Raw genomic sequence first — 21,624 nt, forward strand, 5'->3', positions numbered from 1 at the left:
CTCAGCTTCTACAGAGATAATTTAGTCAAATAATATCAGATAATCTGAAAGCAGTCTTAGCAGGAAATTGCTCGGGACTCTGTCTAAGCAGTCTCCATTTGCACTTATATAAATGTACTGAAAGTGTAGGGGACTTTGACAGCCTGCCATATGTGATTTCATTCCATAGCCTACCTACTTTACCATCAAAAGTTATATCCTTTGAAGCATTGCCAGAATTACTTTACCCCAGTAGATATGCTAGATGTGCCCTTTAAAAGCCATATCATTTCTTTTCTACTCTGACTGGTGCAGGGTAGCATCTGCTCAACTAAATTCCTTTGAAGGTTAAAAATAAAATAGCCTACATCTTCCAGGCTCCCCTCCCCCACCCTGACCCTGGAGCTGAGGATAAAATGCCCAGTGTTGAATGAATTTCAGAGAGCACGTTTTTTAAAGAAGAAGGAGCCTGAGAAATCACCCCTTCACTTCACACTTAAGAAAAATTAAGATCCAGGCTTTTCGAAGGTCACTCGCCTGATCAGAAGCAGAGACAAAACCAGAGCCAGGTGACCAGAGCCAGGTCTCCAGGACCCCTGTCCAGAGGGCTTTCTCCTGCTTCTCCCAAGGCAGAACGTCTGATAGATAAAAGGCAGGCCAAGCCAGAAACCAACAACAGAAAACACCATCAGTGGAGTGTCTTAATGTTATAAACAGAAAACTAATGCTGGGATTTCACCTCCAGAAAAAAGTTTGCTTTGTACAAAGACTCGTACTTGGCATTCACTCTCCTCAGACCTGGTGACAGTTGCATTCATTTATTACACTGTTGTGATGCCCCTAAACAGATCAAAATTAGTAACATCATGATTCAGGATTGTCTATTTTCCCCTCAGCTTGCTAATCTATGCTTCTTTTATAATTATCTTAAAAGGCACTATCTGATTTCCTGAGCACCGCCCCAGGTGTTCTCAGTGATAATGAATGGATAAACATATCATCCAATGTCAGGGAGCAGTTGTGACATTTTAAAAGTATCTTCCGTTCAACTCTTCTAATTTCGATGTATGTTACACCCAAGGTTGCAGGCCTGTGTTTTTACTAAAGAGCTGAATGAGTCCCAGTCAGTGCACGATTTACTTGTCTGCTCAAGTGAAAAGGTTTTGAATGTAGTGAAATGGCACGGTCCTTTCTTGGTCTTTGCAAACCGTGTGACGTCAGTTCTAATTAATGAACTGGAAAAATTATGCTTTTTCTTTTCATAATTTCAGGGAATTGGTTCCCAGTCTACCTCTTCTTTTCCTTGAATTTGCATCTTCTGTCCTGAGGGATGTGCAGACTTTTGTAAATTCAAACAGATATGCAGACAGGACATCACAAGCACTCCTACCCTCCACTGCAAGCACTTCGACGTGACCCTGGATAACTAGAATGAACGGTCTGACCAGGTTGCAAACAACCTTCCCCTTATGCTTGGCACCTGAGGCTAGGATATCCCCATGCTTACCAGGAGCCATGAGCCCTGCTTGCTCTTAGAAAGTTGTCTGCCAACAGAATCTCATTTTCCACACAGTTGTTTCTGATTGATCTTCAAATGGAATGCCTCTGAACACTTTAATTTTTGTGCTTCTCACCCCTTCCTTCACTGCCCCCCCCCACTTTGATTTCGTCAAGTAGATAATGATTCTATTCATAGATACTTAAAAGCAAGAAAGGAATTCACCACTTAAAGGAACACTTCATAATACAAATAATCTTTATTTAGTCATTTTGCAATTTTGCTAGCCTCAACATTTCTTAAAACAAAGCAAGCCTGTACCTTTCATAGCAAAGAACCAGATCCTAGCTAATGCTACCATTCCTGTTTTCTGGAAACACTCCTCGGGGTCTCTGCTATATGTAGCCAAGCACATTTTCTGCAATTTTTTTTAAGCTCCTGAAAGTATCTGGTTTAACAATTAAGGATTTTGGTTAACCAGATCTAAGCATCTAATAAAGTATGGTAGGAACAAATATCTGAAAGTCAAGACAGGCTATAGAATGATAGTAAAACTTGTGAAACCATCCCTTATGTGTCTGCTTCTTAAAGCCTTGGCTCCTTCCTAATCAAGAGGCAATTTTCTATTGTTTCCTTGGCAAAGCATTACTTAAAGGGATTACCTGTGGTTCTAAAGCAAGGCTCCTATTGGGGAGAGAGGCCAAAAGAGAGGGGGCTGCTTGATACAAAACTTGCTTCTCTAAAACCTAGAAGAAAAGCTAAACACAGTCTATGACTCTTTACATGACACCCAAATGCTATTACGGACATACTTCTGAGGTCTACCAGAACGCCACACTTGGCTCATAGGTATTCTTTGTCATCTCTGCCAAGGGCCCTGCCTTGCCCTAAAAACATCCAATCTCAAACCACTTTTTTCTTTCCCAGGGATAACTTCTTTCTGCATACATTCTTTTGCTCTCAAAAAGTTTGCATAGTTCTTGAAAGTAATAGATTTAATCTGCCAGCACATTCGAAATCAACAGCATCAGAGGAAGTTTTTGTCTTATTATTGAACGTGGTAAATGTGCAGTTGTAGGAGGCTGAAAAGGGGAGGAGACACCAAAGGAAAACCTGGTTTGCTGTTTTAGTGAATCATTTGGGAAGTTATTTACATCCGTAGATAAGAGTGCAGAAGGCAAAAAAACCAAATCAGAAAGAAATCAATTTTATACATTTATATATGTATAGAGGCGTGTGAATAGACATCTATTTACACAAATACACATCAAAAGATGCTCTGAATCATTGGAACAACTGCTATCAGTCTCTTTAAAAATGACTATTTAGGAAAAAGAGATTGCACCTCTGGACTGTCATCCAAAGGGGGCAGACGGAATAAGAAGGATAAAAAGCCACATGGCATTTGTTGTCTAAAACCAGCATAAGTTTTCAGGTTATCAGCCTAGTTCTAGAACTTATGCAAAAACCTAAAGTCGATTTCCTTATTATATTCCAACCGAAATTATCACTGAAATTGTTGCTATGTCACTCCTGTCATGAAACCCATGTCTTCTTATGTAGGAGCTAAAACCCAATACAGATTGAATGTATGTGTGTAGAAATGAAATTTGGAATTCACATGAATTTAATGATTTTATGACCTTCTTCCCAGGAGGTCAAGTTATTTCTTATTCTTCATTTGAGCAGTTTGCCATCACTCATCACTCTCCTAGGGGCCAGGCTAACTGAGGAAGGCTTAGGTGTAGAGGTATTATTTTGCATATATTGCCTATATAAGCACCACATTATAGAAATTATCTTTACTTTCCAACTTTACATAATAAAATAAGCCATTAAGTTAATACCATATAGAAAATACTGCTTGTCAGGCAAAGAAATGTACATTGCTTTCCAGAAAACTGGGGACATTACATTGCCAATGCCTGCATGAATAATACATGGGTTAATTCAGAAAAACACCGTTTCATTATTTTAAAATGAATAAATTACGGACTTAGAAGGATGACTAAATTTTCTTCTCCATCTTACTTTTGCTTAGTGCTCTACTTTAAAAATGAATATGAAAAAACCATTTCATCCACACAAATAAAACAAGCTAATGCCTCAAAAAGTATTTTTTTCTGACTTTAGACTTCTTGATCCCACAAAATGAAGACACTGCATTTTCTTTCTTCTCTTCATCATATTACCTCCAGAAATTAAGACGCAATATAAAAAGTCTTCAAATTATACATTTGAAAAAGGTGAGCCTACCTTTTATTGTCTTGTGATTCTGTGATTCAGTCTAACTAGAAAAGCCCTTTTTGCATACTGACATTCTGTTTTAGCCTCAATGCCTGATAAAACATGTTCAAAGGAATAAATAAAAAGAATATAATTCTCACGTATGATGACTCAAATTTCTTTCATTTTCTTTCGGAGATTTTGGTTTACTCTGAAGGCCTGTTAAACATCAGTTCCATTTGGGAACTGATGAAAGCATGGAAGAGAGAAAGCAATGCACCAGTAATAAGAAATTAATTTGGAGTTAAAATAAGTAAAACATTCCCATGCAGTGCATTTAGGCTGAGCATAAAGTGACAGCCAGCAGATTATTCTACCGATTTCTAATGCTGGAAATTCGGGTGGCATTTACTAGCATAACCTTTCAACTCTCAGCACATCAATAGAGGCCGACAATGGCTTGAAATATGATTCCTTGCAGATAGCATATCCTCATTCATCTGACTGTGCTGCTCTGTGCTCCATTGCACAAACAGCGTCTCACCCACTTCTGAGAGGACACTAATAAAAAAGGCATCAATTTTCAGCTCTAGTACTACTGTGATCTCTTTATATGTTCGACATCCAACATTAAATTAAAATGCTGTTATAAATCCTACTTTCTGAATCTGGAATGAGTGTTGGGTTTTTGTCGCATGAGACTGCAGCAAATCTTGTCAAAAGCAAGGAAGCACGTCTTGTTCACTCAGAATTAATGTTGTGGATGAAAGAAGGAGGTAAAAGGGGTTGAATATGGTGAACTGAGGGTGTCAGAGCTGGTGGGGACTGTAGCTTCAGGGTGCCAACCCGGGCAGGGTATTTGCTGCTTTCAAGAAATGGCTAATCGAGAATTGTAATGATCAAGGACGAGCTGTGTGGCAGGAAGATTACTGATAAATAAAGAGACAGGCACACATCCCCATCCACATATACCAACAGAAATATTTTAAGCATAAAAAAATTGTCAGTTATTCCTCTCTGGCAGAAACATATTTTCCAAACACCAGTGGTCCTGATGAAGCCTCGTGGATTCCATCAGATTTCTGCCACAGAGGCTGCCACGACAATTCAAAGCTCAACAGCCCACTGTGACGTGCTCTCTGGGGCTTATGTCAGTATTAAATAATTTTAAAGTTACAAGAGAAATACCTAGAATTACTGGATGGTGAGGGGACAACATTATTAGAAACTAAATGGTATGGAGTCAAACAGTTTCAGAAGCTTTCTGTGTAAAGATTGTAGGGGAGGAACAAAAAAATCCCTTGCAAGAACAAGGCAGAAAGAAACCGGCTAGCTTTTTCCATTTTGCTAAGGACGGCGACATACTATAGAAGAACAGGAGGGAATTTTTCTACTCTTTCTGATAAAAAGATCCCCGCTAATATAGGTTATCACCTAGAACTCTGTAAACTAAATAGTAATAAGCGTTTCCACAAAGATCCGGCGTACAGAGCTGCCGCGTTCTTCAGCCTGGCTCGTTCATAATTATGGATGAAATAAAGAGGTGTGTTTGCCTATTTGGGAGGGTGGGGTGGAAGGAATAGGGGAAAGAGCGAGCAGTTCAATATCTGGATCGAACAGAGGAACTTTTTCCCCCAAGGATCCTGCCGGGAGGAACCTTGACATGCACAAAGTCAGAACGTAGACAAAGTTGTCCTGGTGAGAACGATAAGGTCACCCGTGGGATTGCTGAGATTATCTCTGTCAAGCATTCGGACAGCATGCAGTCAAATGATGCATCATGCAGTCATTTTCGGGGGGGGGAAATCAATTTCTTCACCAGGTCGCTATTTGCTTTTCAAAGTGCCCTTGTAGGCCTTCACCACCAAGCATTTATCAATTTAAATGTTGTAAATTGATAATGTGCCACCGTGCCTTGTCCTGTTTCTGAATTATTTTGATACTTATTTTTTCTCAATAGTCTCTAAACCTTCAGAGCTTCCACATTCAAAAGGGCATTTTTCTTTGTTACACAAGAAGTGATGAACTTTTTACGATTAGCACAGGAGAAAAATGCAGACTTGCTGAGGTTAAAAACCAACAATAACGACAAAACACAAGCTGCAGAAAATGATACATTTTTCTTTTTTAAAAAAATTAAGGTATGCCTACTTGACTGACTTTAAAAGGGGGGGGGCGCCAAGCAATATTTGGAGAGCTGTGTGTATTCGTTTATTGAAGGAACCCCTGTTATCCTAGTGTTGCATCAATTTCATACACCAACTGAAAAAATGCTAACACTTGGCTCCATTATTATAAGCCCTCTGCTGTGTTGAAATAATACTTGTTTTGTCTTTATACTCTAGCTATCTAGGATGTGATGATGCCAAACAAGAGTAATAACTTGTAAGCTAATATCTTCTTTTTTTTTACTCTGCTAAATATATATATCTATATAGATCTCTCTATATATATATCTTTTACAAGCATGGACGCGAAAAGTATTAACCACATACTAACCTCAACTTGATTTGCATTGAAAAACATAGAATGGGAGAGTTGAGGCTTGCACTATGGAAAAGCAAAAGACAGACATGGCAGTTGCAAAGCATCTTTAACCTCTAGTGATTTATTGGCCCTCAGCCAATTTATCAGGGGAATCTAATTCTTCTTTATTATTCAAATAAACCACATTTGGCACCATGGTTCCCTTTCAGAATAGCTTCACAAATAGACTGAGCTCTGTCATTTATTTGACCTTGTACTTGTGTGCTGTAGCTGTAATTTTATTTGCCATTCTATATAACAAATGCAGAGAAACCTAAAATATGGAGATGAACAACAGGACGGGGAAAGGAGTTTACGGTAAATATATCTGCATGGCTTTTAAAAAAAGACAAAATATAAAATGACCATCTACCCCTTTTCGCCTTCACCTCTATAAGCTCTTATAGCTGCAGCCACCCTACCCCTTTCAGCAAGCTGCCTTGAACCAAGCCAATGTGTAACCTTGTAGATAGCATATCTACAAGGTAGACAGTTACCTTCCAGCTGGCTTACGATGGCAAGGAAGTATCTTCTAGCAGGATGGGGACTTCGTGAGAAGAAAGAAGTGACTCATATGCAAGCTGGGCACTGGAGGCCATGGGGGGTAATTAGTGTATATTTCAAGAGAGGGCTTAATTGGCTCTAGGGGTATTTCCTCATGGTATCACAATGTAAAAATCTGTTAATTTCCCAGTCTGCTCTAGGACCCATTATGTTTTAAACAGAACTCTATGTTAACTTGAGAACAGTTTGCTGGCATAGATGTGCATCAGAATCATCATCTCTCCCTCCAATTTCAAGATAAAATGTTTTCAGAAAGTAAGAGTCCATTTTTATCCTCTGGTTAACTGAGACCCATGTCCTCTGCCTCTGGCAAATAAAATGTTGAATTTCTCATCAGCATTTAAAAGAAAGTGCAGGATTTGAGTATGGATTAGGGAAAGCTGATTCAAAAGCACATAAACCATCAAACTAGTCAATGCTATTGTAAGTCCTGGATGCCAGAACATCATTCTCAAGATGATCTTTGGCATACCAACATCTGAGAGGAGAAGAATCTTCTGCCAGCTTATGCGATTGGCGATATGTGTGTTCATGGGTCATTATAGCCTTGTTCTGAATGTGGACTCCAATGGAAGCAAATCGATATGTCATAATCCATATATTAGCCTCCACAGAAATTGTATTTGAGATTTATTTTAATATTTCAGTCCCAGAAGAACTTTCCTTTCCTTAAGAAGTGATCCTTCCTTATTTTTATTTATTTAGTTTTTTCAATGCACCCTCTAGCTGGGCTCAAGCCCTGAATCACATGAGCATGTTGGGACAACGGCTGCCCTTTGAAGCACTGGGCTTGGCGGTTTACCAAGAACAAGTGTATTTACTGTTTTCTCATACCATTGAGTAACCCACTGTGCAGAACATTCTGTGGTGAACATTAAAAATGTTCAGCAACAGTTGGATAAAGTATTGGATTTAGAAAATGTCTACTGTAAGAACCTGGGTGTCAGGTGATATAAAAACTACAACTACCATGCTGGGTATCTAGTTGTTAAAAACAGGGTATACACTGTTAGAACATAATTGACTGTTACTGGAATACTGGGAGGTTGGTTGTTAAAACAATGGCCATCACTGAGAGAAGCCCAGGCATTCTGAACATTGTGTGACTGTTATTATTTTTTAACTTTCTATTTTATATTGGAGTATAGCTGATTAACAATGTTGTGATAGTTTCAGGTACACAGCAAAGCGATTCAGCCATACATTCCTTATTTTCTATGGTTGGCTCTAGTTGGCTATGTTTCTCTTTTTGCTTTGGTTGCCAGGAAGCTCATAGGTAAATTTGACACTTTATCAGACCATTTATATCCCTTCTTATAAGCCTTTATTGTGTTCTCCTACTATGTGGTAACAGATTACCTACTTTTATCTTTTTTTCCCTTAGACCCTAGTTCTATTTTGCCATTACTTTTTATTGTATATGTTTATGTAAGCTATTTCCTTTTTGGAAAGAGGAGGCTATAAACCAACAAATAAATATTTCTATAAGCTTTAAATCCTATATGGAAGTAGAAATGCTTTTTATTTACCATATAAAGTCTCTTTTGGATTCTTTGGTGACTGAGCCCCTTAACACACTGAAAGAGGTTTCGTAAAAGCTGGCTACACATCATTGCTGCATTTTCAGTATTAGGGAAACCACTCTGTTTTCCTTCTTCATTTTTACTTTTGCCTTTTCCATTTTAAGTAAAGAGCAGAGTTGTCTTTAGCAGCTCTGGACACCATCACCAGATATAAGAAGTCATTTAATCTTCATGCAAACCAAACTCAGCAAAGATATTTGGGTTTCTTCCTTTAAGATAAGGCCTCATAATGAGTACCTAGGAGTCATTTGACCCAGGGATGCAAGTCAACAGTGCATTTTTCTACAACCTGAAACCATATCTTGGGTGTTAAATGATTATCTCTGGCAAAGTCAAAGGGCTGCTGAAGGTGTATCATCATAGAACGCTTCATTCGCATCATCATGACAATATGAAAATATCTTAGAGACAATAAGTGGCAAGCACACATCCTAGACACCCGGAGTTCCATCCAGTAAAAACCTGCTCTGGCTGTCTCTATATTCATGCTACACAACTGAGCTGGGTAGAAGTTTCTCTACTTAGGTTTCTCATGAGCCAAAAAAGAATCCTAATTCTTTCTTGAGAACATAAGCCGTTTCAAAGCCACCATATTTATTTACATGTTGAAAGAAAATAAAACTGAGAAAGATACATCTTGAGAGTTACAAATGCAGACGCGGCTATGCTCTAACAAAATGACACGTTCGCAATATTCTTCAACAATTTCACTGGATACATATTTGATGAGACAGTTACACGTTTTCTTGATTTAATGGCACTGTTTAAAAAGGAAAGAAGGGGCAATAACTATATATATATAGGTTCCTTATCACTGTCTAGAACTTGATGGAAGAACCACTGAGTCAAAGTTGTAGGACAAAAGCAGAGTGTTTGCTTTGCATTTAATTAAGGATGTGTGTGTGTGTGTGTGTGTGTGTAAAAGATTAAGGAGGTACTTAATTGAATAACTTTGAGTACATTTACACTGTATGTCACCAGTGAGCAGCCCGTACCCCATAACTGAAAGAGGGCACTGAAGAAACTTGGGAAGAGTTATGTCTCAGGACCCCCAACTGCCCTTTTAGAACTTAGAACATTAATTGGGTTGGAAAACCTTTCTCAAGGTTTTAGCATAGATCTTTCCCCTCATTCTTTGGGCATTTCAAAACACACCATGCCCTATCAGATTATTTCCATGTTAACCCAGAACTATTTTTAAATTTGTTTTGAACTCCAAATACACTCATTGGTGTATGCAAAAATCACTTTGTAGTGATTTACCCTTCATCATTTCAGTTGCATAATGCCTGCAGATGAAGACTTCTGTCCCCTACCACGTGGCCTCTACCTGCGCATCGGACCCTTTGTGGCGACACTGGACACAACCTCCACAGAGGGCAACAGCCCATTGTGGCCAGCGTCTGCCCCTGGGCAAGTCAAGATGCTGACTATTGATTTGCACTTTACAACCCATCCCATGCAAAGGCGGGGGAGGACTGCACAGAAGTTGCCAGCTACTGTACCATGTCTGCACAGCTGCTTTATTCTACGGAAACCTCAATGATTTGCCTCAGATTTTAGGAAAAGACTGACTTGACGCCACAGTAGAGAAGCAGTGGAATCTATTGCTTTTAAGGAGAAAGCAGCACAGGGTTAAAGCCAAATTTTTCTTGAACAGATGATATTTCAGATGGCCACACTATTCCAGATGCATCAATTTCCTTGAAAATCCAATCCATATATGTGCATATGCTGTGCTGGCAGGAGCACTGACTGAAATGGCCAAAACCCAAGAGCTAATATTCTTTTGGCCAGAATAATGCAATTATTATTTTCCTAGCTATCAGTCTAAGCATACAGAGCCATCTGTTATGCAAAGCAAATGTACACATCTCAATTACAGAAAATGCAGTTGCCTTGACAGAATTTGGATTACACCACTAACCAGGGCTGTAAAATGTGTTTTGAGCTAGTATATAATGGATGCTTTTCGGGAGTTCCCTAATTAGCATTTACCTGCTTAAACTAATTATTCATCCTTCTTCTTCACTGGCTTATTAAACTTTGTTGGATAGTCTGCACAAAACAGATGAATACGGGCATTGCAGAACAACAAACAGTGGGGTTTCCAGTTCTGTACAGTATTAATATGGTGGCGCACCAATTTCAACACTGGAGATTCTCAATTCTAGGTCCCAGACAGATTAAGACAAGGCTTACAGTCTATTAAAAGCCATTAGAAAACCAGAGATTTCAACAAGACGCAAGAATACTAGTATCGAGTTGACGGTAGCCCAGCTTCTATCATTTGGTTTGCTCAAGTTTACATAAAATAGAATTGCTAGATACACTACAGCCAATAGCTTGCATGTCCTTCAAGGAAGAGCTAATGGCCCCCTGCTTGGATTCTCAAAAGCAAATAATTAAATTTGGCAGTGTTTCTCCTCCTCCCCCAACCCTCCTCAAATGCCAGATATGTCTCTCTATTATTTCCCAATTTCTTTCTTGATTTAGCTATTACCCAGCAAACTCACTAATGGCCAAAATGTTCCAACCATGCTGGCTGTCTCCTTAGAGCAGTGCCAGCTCTCAGAAACCATGAGTTTAGGGTGAGTCCTGCCTAAGAGGAGAGAGACAAATCTTATCTCCATCTTTAGCTCAAAGGGGAAACTGAATGAGAAGTAGATTATCCAGCTTGGCAGATCATCGCATACATACAAAATCCCTCCCACCGAGGCTGTGTTTTTCTCGTGCCAAACCACCAGATGAAAAGGGTCAAGCTCAGCCAATCACCTGTGTGGGCATAGATACCCAGATGTTTAGCATTTTTATGGAGAAAACATCTGGATAATTAGTGGAACTGCAAATTTTCCTTCAGGGTATTTTGGCATTCTGTAGCTGCAGCCTGTGTTTGGGAATCCAACGAAAGTCAAATTTTTGTGTTCCAGGGGAATATCAAGAACTGACATCTAGGATTCTTTCCCTTGCCCCATCTGCCTCCATCTTCTTTTCTTTTCACCTCTGACAGACACATGTGGGTAATTAAACCGCAAATAATGAAAGATTATCCTATTTTATGAAATTGTCTTTCCGCATTAGGAAATATTTGCAAAGGCAGCAAAATACGTCCTTGCAGGAACCCTCCCTGCCACACATTTTAATGGTCTCTTTCAGCATTTCTTGACTCCAAATGACTCCCTGTCATTGTGTCAGCTCCCAGGACAATGCAGGGTCCTCCATAAACATCCAGTAATAGGACACAAGGGAGGCACTATTAGTGTGTCCCTCTCCTACCGGGCACAGAGGTTTCAAAGTTCAAAACAACCAAGGGAAGAAACTTCATTTGTTCTCAATAAATTAATAATGATCCTTGGAGGGTGGGGAGAGGGACTAAAGTTTTGAGCACAGGTTGATTCTGAACATTCCGAACTGACATACAATTTTCTCATTGACTTTGTGATCAGAGTCAGGTAGAGCCATTAAAGAATAAATTGGATAATTCACGCTAAAGAGAGTATCTGCTGAAGAAGGAAAGGCATGAGGCTGAAGGAGCCTTCATAATTGCTGTCAAGAATCAAATTGTTTTACTTACTTGTGAGAGGCCTAGGTAGATGGAGACTGTTTCAGAAATGTACAAAAATTTTCCTTCTTGATTTAGTGCAAATACAAAGCCATCCAGGGACTGCAGAAAAAATAAATATTAAATAGGTTAATAAGTATATATTGTGGGGATTTAGTTAATAAGGCATCTGATACAAAGCAACACATAACCAAATTTAAGAACATGTTTTCCTTCATGTTTAACAGCAGTCCTAACATCTTTACTGCATTATACATGAACAAACGAAAGGTCTGAATTAAGACCACAAGCTCTCCCTTATTCCAGGGACTTCCTTATGTCTCTGTCATTTTGATCAAGATGCATTATATTTATGTATAAAATCAGGTCATGTTGATTTTATGAGATGTTGCCTTTATTTTTTTGGATTCAGTAGTTACTCAGATTAAATCAGCATGATTATTAAATAGCTGAACAGGAATGAAAAATGTAATGGAATAAGAGAAAAAAAAGAGTTCTTATATGAAGAGTAAGTAAAATCACCACTTGAGCGCCTATGGACATCAATAATTTGCTAATTAATAAAGGATTATGCTCTCCTCACTCCCAGTGCCTATTGTGTTAGAACCAATAGGGAAAGTCAATACATTATGGGTGAATGTTTACAGGCTGAAGCCTTACAAACTGTAATCCTTGTTTTGCCAAACTCTGTATTAAAGTTTTATTGTGATAGATCTAGTTTCTACTACAACTCCTGAAATGGAAAGAAAAGAAGAGGGGGTGGGGGAGGAGGAAGAAGGACACTGCACATCATCTGTAACTCCTGAAACCTTAGTCTACTTTTCAAAGGGAGGGCTTCATTTTCAGTTTGATGAATGGTGTAAATCATCATGGGCTCCAACTGCGAGATACCACTCAAATTGAGAATAAATTTGTTTCAACTTCTTGCAATCCAAGTGCATTTTATACGTTCCATCATCCTCACGTCTTGTGTTTTGCTTTATTTATTTATTTTTAACCAGGTAGGTTGCACAAGTATTGCTTGCCCAGAGAAAGAAGTTTTAAAGATTAGTGGTATTTACAAAGGCTGTGAATTTGGAAATACAGGGAATCCTCATTGGGAACAAGGTATGTGGCAACATTAAACTAATGACATAATTTTTAAATATAGAAAGGTGGAAGAAGCATGTAAAATTCAGGTAGAAAAATACACTGCCTCAAATCTCAGAAATAATTTCAGTCTCTTAAAATACTGAACTTTTTCAGAGTTATATATGTATAACATACATATATATGTATTTAATATATATGTATATATTAAATACATGTATTTATATATATGTATGTATCTCTATGGGAATATGTGTTTGTGTGTGTGTGCATGAAATTTGGATTCCATGCTTCCTGATCCTTTTTCACAGCCCCACTGGTCAGAAACTATGGGTAGCACCCAACCACCTCCTCTGATTTAGTGGCTTCTGAAAACAATTCAAAAGTCACATTGTATTGCTCCCCATAAAAGCAAATTACACGATAGACAAGGTTTTGGTCAAGACAGTACAACAATAAGAGCTTACATTTATTAATTAGCTTACATTTATTATGTACTAAGCAGTTTGCATGTATTGTCTCTTTTAATTTTCACAAGCACCATTTGAGGTAATTATATTATTATCCACATTTTACATACAAGGAAATTGAGGCTTAGCGAAGTTAGGCAATATGCCTGACCCTAGCAAGTGATGAAGTTACGATTCAAACTCAGACAGTCAGACTCATTCACTATACTGCCTTGCCTTCCACTAAAAATAAAGATCCTCTACTGGATATGAGTACATTAATGAGAAGATAAATTGGATAGCATTTCTGAAGTTAAAATATTTGTATTAAGAGGCAGCCTGTAACTTCTTAAAAATCATCCCTTGTTTTTGAATGATTTGTTCCAATGATAGAATCCTACCATTAGGAGACAAATGAGAAATGGGATGACAAGAGAGTTCATAAGTCACTTCCACAAGAGGTCACCTGGTTACCTTTGCTCTGTAATATCTCCCTGGAAGCATCTAGAGGACAGGGAACAAAACACTGTCTAAGAGAACTGGACTCCTTATCTTTGACAAAACTGTCAAACCCTCTGGAGCCTTGTGAGAGCCAAACTTTCAAGCTTCAAGTGTGGTGCAATGGTAGCTTACTTGGAACCGAAAGTGCAAAAGGATAGAAGTTTCCTTTGTAGAAGTTTGGGAAGCATCTCATTTCAACATGTCTTCCCCTCAAGCAAGACATCTCCTAAGGATGACTCATGAGGATTAAGACTCCCTCTTTTGACCTTCCCCAGGGAGAGAAGGGCCTGGTAAGGTTTTCCATTCAACCTAAGAGCCATGGTCTGGTATATAATCACAGAGAGCTGTGTAAGCCATCTTCTCAAACCCTAAAATGCCACTATCAGATTAGAGGGACACACAGAGAGAGATCACAAGAGAACTTCTATGAAGGCAAGTGACAATCAGAAAGCTAAATGAAAGCAGAAGAAAGGATTAATGGAGATGGCACAGAGATGACCCCCTGTAGTCTAAACTCTCATTTTTCAAGTGAGGAAATGTCAGCACAGAGAGGCTAAGTGGCTGGGTAAGACCATACAGCCAGCTAGTGGCAGAGCCAGGATTAAATATGCCACCTCCCACAGTATTATTAAAGCACTGATGATAGTGTATCATCCTGGTCGGCTTATTCAACTCCCAAGGAGACTGAATTTCTCAACAGCGTGGCAATGTCTTATTTATCTTTAGCCAACACTTAACAATTGTTCAACTAAGACTTAGTAAATCCAATTCTACCTCCAAGCCCAAAGCTCTTTCCCTTACATCACACATGCTAGAATTGAGTAAGAGAAATGGCAATTATTTCCTCCAGGAGTTCTGTTTATGGAGGTATTAGATTATTTGCAGATTCTGATGCCACAGATGTCTAACATAGTCTGGGATAGCTCCTGACATTTGGAAGATCAGAGTTAGACTGGATCCTTTCATAGTCTTCCAAAATACCCAGTGCTATTCATTTGCCACGGACACACATCCTTTACTTTCTCACTGAAAGGGATTATGATTTTTTTTTAAAGTAGGTTCATATCTCATGTATTTACTAAAATACTAGAGGAAGTTTGGGCACCATAGCAGGGAAAAGGAATATCTGGAGGCTAAACATCTGATGCTGTTAAGCAGTGGCAATCTAAGAACTGGCCAGTTTTGTTTGGCAAAAACAGAAGCTTCGACACATGTTCCAATTTCCTGGTGAGATTAAAATGAGGCTATGTCTACATGACTCAAAGCATCCAGTCAATTCAATTAAAAATAGCCAATTTGGTGGGGGGAAGAAACAACTAGTCAGATTAGTTGTTTGTCGTTGCAAAGATAAACAAAACAAGTCAGTTAACCATATTGTTCACTTTTATGCTTATCATTTCAGTCAATTATATCTATAGTATGAGATGAAGATCAATAACTCGGTTATAATTACGTTTCAAATAAAGAATGGAATATGAAACCAGGTCTCCAGCAGGTTGGCAAGGTCGCTCTTCGCATAGCCATTACCTTCTGATTCAGGGTCATCCCTGTCTATAGTTAGCTGTATTTTGCTGCTTAGAAAAATTTTAAGAGTAGCATCAATATTGGTTTAATGTGGGTGTCTTAATTTTAAAAGGTGGGAGGAGGAAGGAAACATTCAATTAGTTAGTCTTGGGAACCGAATACGATTAATCTGAAAGTTTGGTGGAAATTTAAAAAATTTTGAGTCAAGAAACCTGCTATATACTGAGCTGTTTCAATCACTGCAGGCTACCTTTTAATTTTTTTTTTTTTTTTTAAACTGCCCACTGTTTTCAACAGGCGCCAATTAAGATTCTGGGGTCAAAGGGTTAATTACATCTTCTTACTCAGTATGTAGAATTTTCTGATTATTAACTAAGGTTGGATTAAGATGAAAAAGAATCTACACAAATGTTAATGCTAGTCCCTCCTTGAGAAGATTTATTATAAAGCCACGCTGAAACCTATCTGCTTTCCTCAAAGCAGATGGAGAAAAAAATCTTAGAAGAAACAGTAAAACAGACATTTTCAAGGCATGCGAGTGTCTGACTCATCAAGACAGTTTTCTTATTACTAAAACCAGTTCTTAGCCATCTCGACAGAGCTGTTGGGAGATTTTCTTTGTCACATCCCAGTACGTCTATGAGGTATGTGTGCAGCAATAAGGCTTGGATACAGAAGTCAGGAGCTATAACATCTCTGAATAATAATGCCTGTAATTATAATTTATATCCCCTGACATCAGTGTAACACATAAAGTGTAAGGCACAGTTTCTTAACCCCAAAAGCTGAGTGCCTCTAACAGTATTTGTCAAATAATGAGGCTATTTCTTTCCAGGGTATGAAACTAACTATAGCTTCATGATTGAAGGTATACTAATGTTTAATGCATTGTGCTAAATGGATTTATATTCATCAAAGTCGTTTTATCTCTGCTTTCTTTTTTTTCCCTGCATATTTCACTGTAGCCAAATTTCAGAGTGAAATCTTACTATGGTGCCCTTATAGAGACAATTCTCACGTATAGGACTACTCTGAAATTAGTGTTTTTTTCCTACTACATTCCAATGTAGAAGAGGAAAAAAGAAATCACCCCAAACTCTTTTCCTATGACCTAACTCCAGTTAGAGTGAAGAATTACCAGTAGGCTAGGTTATTTTAATGACAGATTATTTTAAACTAAGCCTTCACCATCTGTTCCACCCCCTAATTATGAATGCAAAAAGAACATATTTCACAATTACATCAGTAAAAAAGTAAGATATACGTGATTTAAATGCAAGCGTGTGCTCCATGTCCTATGCACTATGCATCTGCGATGTTCTTCTACTTCAGGCTTAGGTTATGGAGAAAATACCCACCCGTGATAAAGTACAGTCTCTGACACACTCAACGTTCCCTCCAAACCCAGCGTTTTTCATTGTCCTGACATAATTCTGTTAGGACAAGAGCAGAACATGAATTTGAGCACAATGCTTGCCAGCCATTAGATACGGGCATTTTATAACTGCTACAGTGGCCTTGCTGTTAACAAGGAGAGGCTGTGTGAGAAAATCACTTCTGCAACCTGAGCAATGGGTGAGCATGGGGAATACGTGAGCCTGCCCTTGAACCACATCTCCACCATCATGAAAGAGTGAAGAAGCCAAGCGCAAAAGAAGCACGGTCTGGAAAGTGAGGATGAGGCCCCAATACTTATCTTTCCACTCTGTTTTGGCAGCAGATAAAAGAGTGAGGAAAAAGCGTTTCTTACATTTTTTGGCCTTTGGATACAATAACACTTTGATCGAGCTCATTAAAATGCCATGTTGCCCTCTGATTGCACTCAGGAGGTGATCCTGTACTGCTCACGCACACAGATGTGGACTCCCGGCAACCTCGAGGAGAGCCTGGGACGGTGCCCAGAAGTGCCCACGTGTATCTGTTTATGGGGAAGAAAATGTTTTCCAAATTTTGCCTTTGCAATCTGAGTTTTTTTTTTTTAAAACATCTTTATTGAAGTATAATTGCTTTACAATGGTGTGTTAGTTTCTGCTTCACAACAAAGTGAATCAGTTATACATATACATATGTTCCCACATCTCTTCCCTCTTGCATCTCCCTCCCTCCCACCCTCCCCATCCCACCCCTCTAGGTGGTCACAAAGCACCGAGCTGATCTCCCTGTGCTATGCGGCTGCTTCCCACTAGCTATCTATTTTACATTTGGTAGTGTATATATGTCCATGACACTCTCTTACCCTGTCACATCTCACCCCACCCCCTCCCCATATCCTCAAGTCCATTCTCTGGTAGGTCTGTGTCTTTATTCCCGTCTTGCCACTAGGTTCTTCATGGCCTTTTTTTTTTCCCTTAGATTCCATATATATGTGTTAGCATACTGTATTTGTTTTTCTCTTTCTGACTTACTTCACTTTGTATGACAGACTCTAACTCCATCCACCTCATTACAAATACCTCCATTTCATTTCTTTTTATGGCTGAGTAATATTCCATTGTATATATGTGCCACATCTTCTTTATCCATTCATCTGATGATGGACACTTAGGTTGCTTCCATGTCCTGGCTATTGTAAATAGAGCTGCAATGAACATTTTGGTACATGACTCTTTTTGAACTATGGTTTTGTCAGGGTATATGCCCAGTAGTGGGATTGCTGGGTCGTATGGTAGTTCTATTTGTAGTTTTTTAAGGAACCTCCATACTGTTCTCCATAGTGGCTGTATCAATTTACATTCCCACCAACAGTGCAAGAGGGTTCCCTTTTCTCCACACCCTCTCTAGCATTTATTGCTTCTAGATTTTTTGACGATGGCCATTCTGACCGGTGTGAGATGATATCTCATTGTAGTTTTGATTTGCATTTCTCTAATGATTAATGATGTTGAGCATTCTTTCATGTGTCCATTGGCAATCTGTATATCTTCTTTGGAGAAATGTCTATTTAGGTCTTCTGCCCATTTTTGGATTGGGTTGTTCGTTTTTTTGTTATTGAGCTGCATGAGCTGCTTGTAAATCTTGGAGATTAATCCTTTGTCAGTCGCTTCATTTGCAAATATTTTCTCCCATTCCGAGGGTTGTCTTTTGGTTTTGTTTATGGTTTCCTTTGCTGTGCAAAAGCTTTTAAGTTTCATTAGGTCCCATTTGTTTATTTGTGTTTTTATTTCCATTTCTCTAGGAGCTGGGTCAAAAAGAATCTTGCTGTGATTTATGTCATAGAGTGTTCTGCCTATGTTTTCCTCTAAGAGTTTGATAGTGTCTGGCCTTACACTTAGGTCTTTAATCCATTTTGAGTTTATTTTTGTGCATGGTGTCAGGGAGTGTTCTAATTTCATACTTTTACATGTATCTGTCCAATTTTCCCAGCACCACTTATTGAAGAGGCTGTCTTTTCTCCACTGTATATGCTTGCCTCCTTTATCAAAGATAAGGTGACCATATGTGCGTGGGTTTATCTCTGGGCTTTCTATCCTGTTCCATTGATCTATATTTCTGTTTTTGTGCCAGTACCAAACTGTCTTGATTACTGTAGCTTTGTAATATAGTCTGAAGTCAGGGAGCCTGATTCCCCCAGCTCCATTTTTCGTTCTCAAGATTGCTTTGGCTATTCAGGGTCTTTTGTGTTTCCATACAAATTGTGAAATTTTTTGTTCTAGTTCTGTGAAAAATGCCAGTGGTAGTTTGATAGGGATTGCATTGAATCTGTAGATGCAATCTGAGTTTTAACCATTGAGCACTGTGTAGAAACAAAAGCCTTATTCTTAGAAAGCATCTAAGTCAAGTATATTTTCTCAAAGTGGAGAAAAGCACACATCAATGGTGTGGGCTTTTATTTAACTCTCAGAAATCTCTCAGAGCTTTCTGGCTCCTGTGTCTTTTCTTTAGTCCCCTCGCTGGCAATAAGTCAATAACATGAAGGATGATAGAACAGGTTCATATGATTATCACATATCCAAAGCTACATTTTCCCCAATCACAATGCTAAATTGGATTAATTCGGCCAAATTTGACTATTTTCCCTTTGAAAAAGAATTCCAGAACAACAAACCTTGACACTGCAAGACACCTTTCCTAAGAGTTTCCTAAAACACATAAATCCAAATCCAAACATCTTAGGTGAGAAAATAGTGCAGAGAGACACAGATGGCCTCTCTTCAGTTCTTAGAGGAGAGGTACCAGAATAAAAGGGGAGATGTTGAGCTAGTGAAATGTTACAACATGAAAAGAACAAAGACATCTGCTTTCTGAGCAAGGAGATCAGGTTTTGCCTCTGCTCATTAAAATCCATTTCGTGGAAGCTGTGTATCAAAGTGCTGACCTTTTTTCTCTGGGATGCTAGTTCAAGCCTTACATCCAGCCTTGAGGGAGGTGGATTTCTTGATTTGAACATCCAGCCAAATGGACAATGGGCTCTGGTATAAAGACAGGGTGCGGCATTTGGTAGAATCACATGTGTCTGTGTCTCTGAGCCACAGGGGGCGACACGCAGACCCCACATGGTCTGTGGCTTGTCCCAGGGCACTGGGACTCCACCTGAGGCAGAACTGACCATGTGCTCCTTCTGCCTCAAGAAGAGGATTCCCACTAGTTATCCTAAGGCACAGATATCCACTGCAACGTTAAAATGTCTCCTTTTTGTGTATGTGGTATATTAATTTATTGAAACATAGGCTTTTCAGAATCCAGGAGCTAATTCCTTATTGTGCATCCTTCTCTTTGAATTCAGAATTCTCTTTCAAGTTAAAGGAGGAATTCCGGGGTCGGCAGGAGTAACATAAGCACTACGTCGCATTGGTCCTGAAAGGTCTAAAAATGGCACTGCTTTGCTTTGGCTACACATGGAACTTGGTTCCAGGTGTCTTTCAAATTGTCTGAGTTATACAAAACAACACACAAAAAGAACAGATACTAATAATTGTTGGCATCCTGTGGATCACAGATGACTGTAAAATAGGGAATGGTCATAATACACACACATAGATATACATATACCAAATATACTATTATATATCATATATAATATATATTATATTATATATAGGATGTCTTAAACAATGCTCAGGTCACTCAAATATTCACCAAAGAGGAGAAGGAAGGGAAGGAAACTAATATTTGTTAGGGAAATTATTTAGCCCAAATGGGAGCTGGATATTATTTAATCCTACATTACAGATAAGGAAACTGAGGCTCGGAGAAATTAAATACATCGCCCAATGTCACACATCAGTACGTGGTAGATGTAAGAAAGAAAGAATCTCCTTTTCCTCCTGCTACTGGGACTACCAAATGGGGATTTTAGTTGTTTCACACCCCATCACAGCTGCTAGGAATCTATGCTTCCTCCAGCATTTCTTTCCACATAAGTGAGTCTCACACTCCTATTGTTGCAGTGTGATGCATTCAGAAAACACCTGTTGCACCAGGCCTTCCTATGCACCAGGCCTGTACTAGCTGAACGAAGACCAACTCATGAGTTATGTTCTTAAAGAAAATTAATCTGTGGGATCCAAGACTAAGAAAACAAGTAAAGTTGGAAATTAACTTTATAAAACAAAAAGCAGCAAGGCAAAGGCAGCTTAGCACACCCACCCTCCATACCTGGTGGGTACTCTTGTCTGATATTACCAAGCTCCATACCTCTAATATGCTGTCTTTGGGTTGGAAAAGGCATGGATTAATGGAATTTGTACTTTTTAAGCTTTATTGAGATATAATTGACACATGAAATTGTAAAATATTTAAAGTATATATTGCGATGATTGGATATACATATACATTCCTCCCATCTGGTTAATTAACACATCCATCACCTCACATATTTATCTTCCTGGAATTTGTAAATGTCCAGTCAAGAAACTACAGCCCTCAAGGAAATTCTCATGCCTTAGAGGAAGAGGCTAATGCCTAGATATAGAGAAGGGACCCCAGTTAATAAATAACTGCTAGGAGAACCACACCTCCCAAGGGCGACTGCCAGGACAAGACTTGAGAACACACACCAGCAGGCCATGGAGCTGGCCAGCGCACTAACCCCATTTCCTGTCCCAAAGTTTTTCCTTTAGACTCAGAGGTTTTTCCTTTCTATACTATTTTATATAGAAGTTAATGTGAAAATAAGATTGATTT

The 21,624-nt window shown here is 38.8% G+C and overlaps 1 protein-coding gene across 2 annotated transcripts in view; it reads right to left on the reverse strand.

Moving 5' to 3' along the window:
• NPAS3 (neuronal PAS domain protein 3) overlaps nucleotides 1-21,624 on the reverse strand; it is an 855,298-nt gene that overhangs the window by 226,323 nt on the left and 607,351 nt on the right. For both annotated transcript variants that reach the window (XM_068534504.1, XM_068534494.1), the window contains one exon: nucleotides 11,951-12,040. In XM_068534504.1, the coding sequence (XP_068390605.1) occupies nucleotides 11,951-12,040 (90 nt within the window). The remainder of the gene's footprint in view (nucleotides 1-11,950; nucleotides 12,041-21,624) is intronic.

The sequence above is a fragment of the Eschrichtius robustus genome, chromosome 1, assembly GCF_028021215.1.
Source record: "Eschrichtius robustus isolate mEscRob2 chromosome 1, mEscRob2.pri, whole genome shotgun sequence".
Classification (NCBI taxonomy): domain Eukaryota; kingdom Metazoa; phylum Chordata; class Mammalia; order Artiodactyla; family Eschrichtiidae; genus Eschrichtius; species Eschrichtius robustus.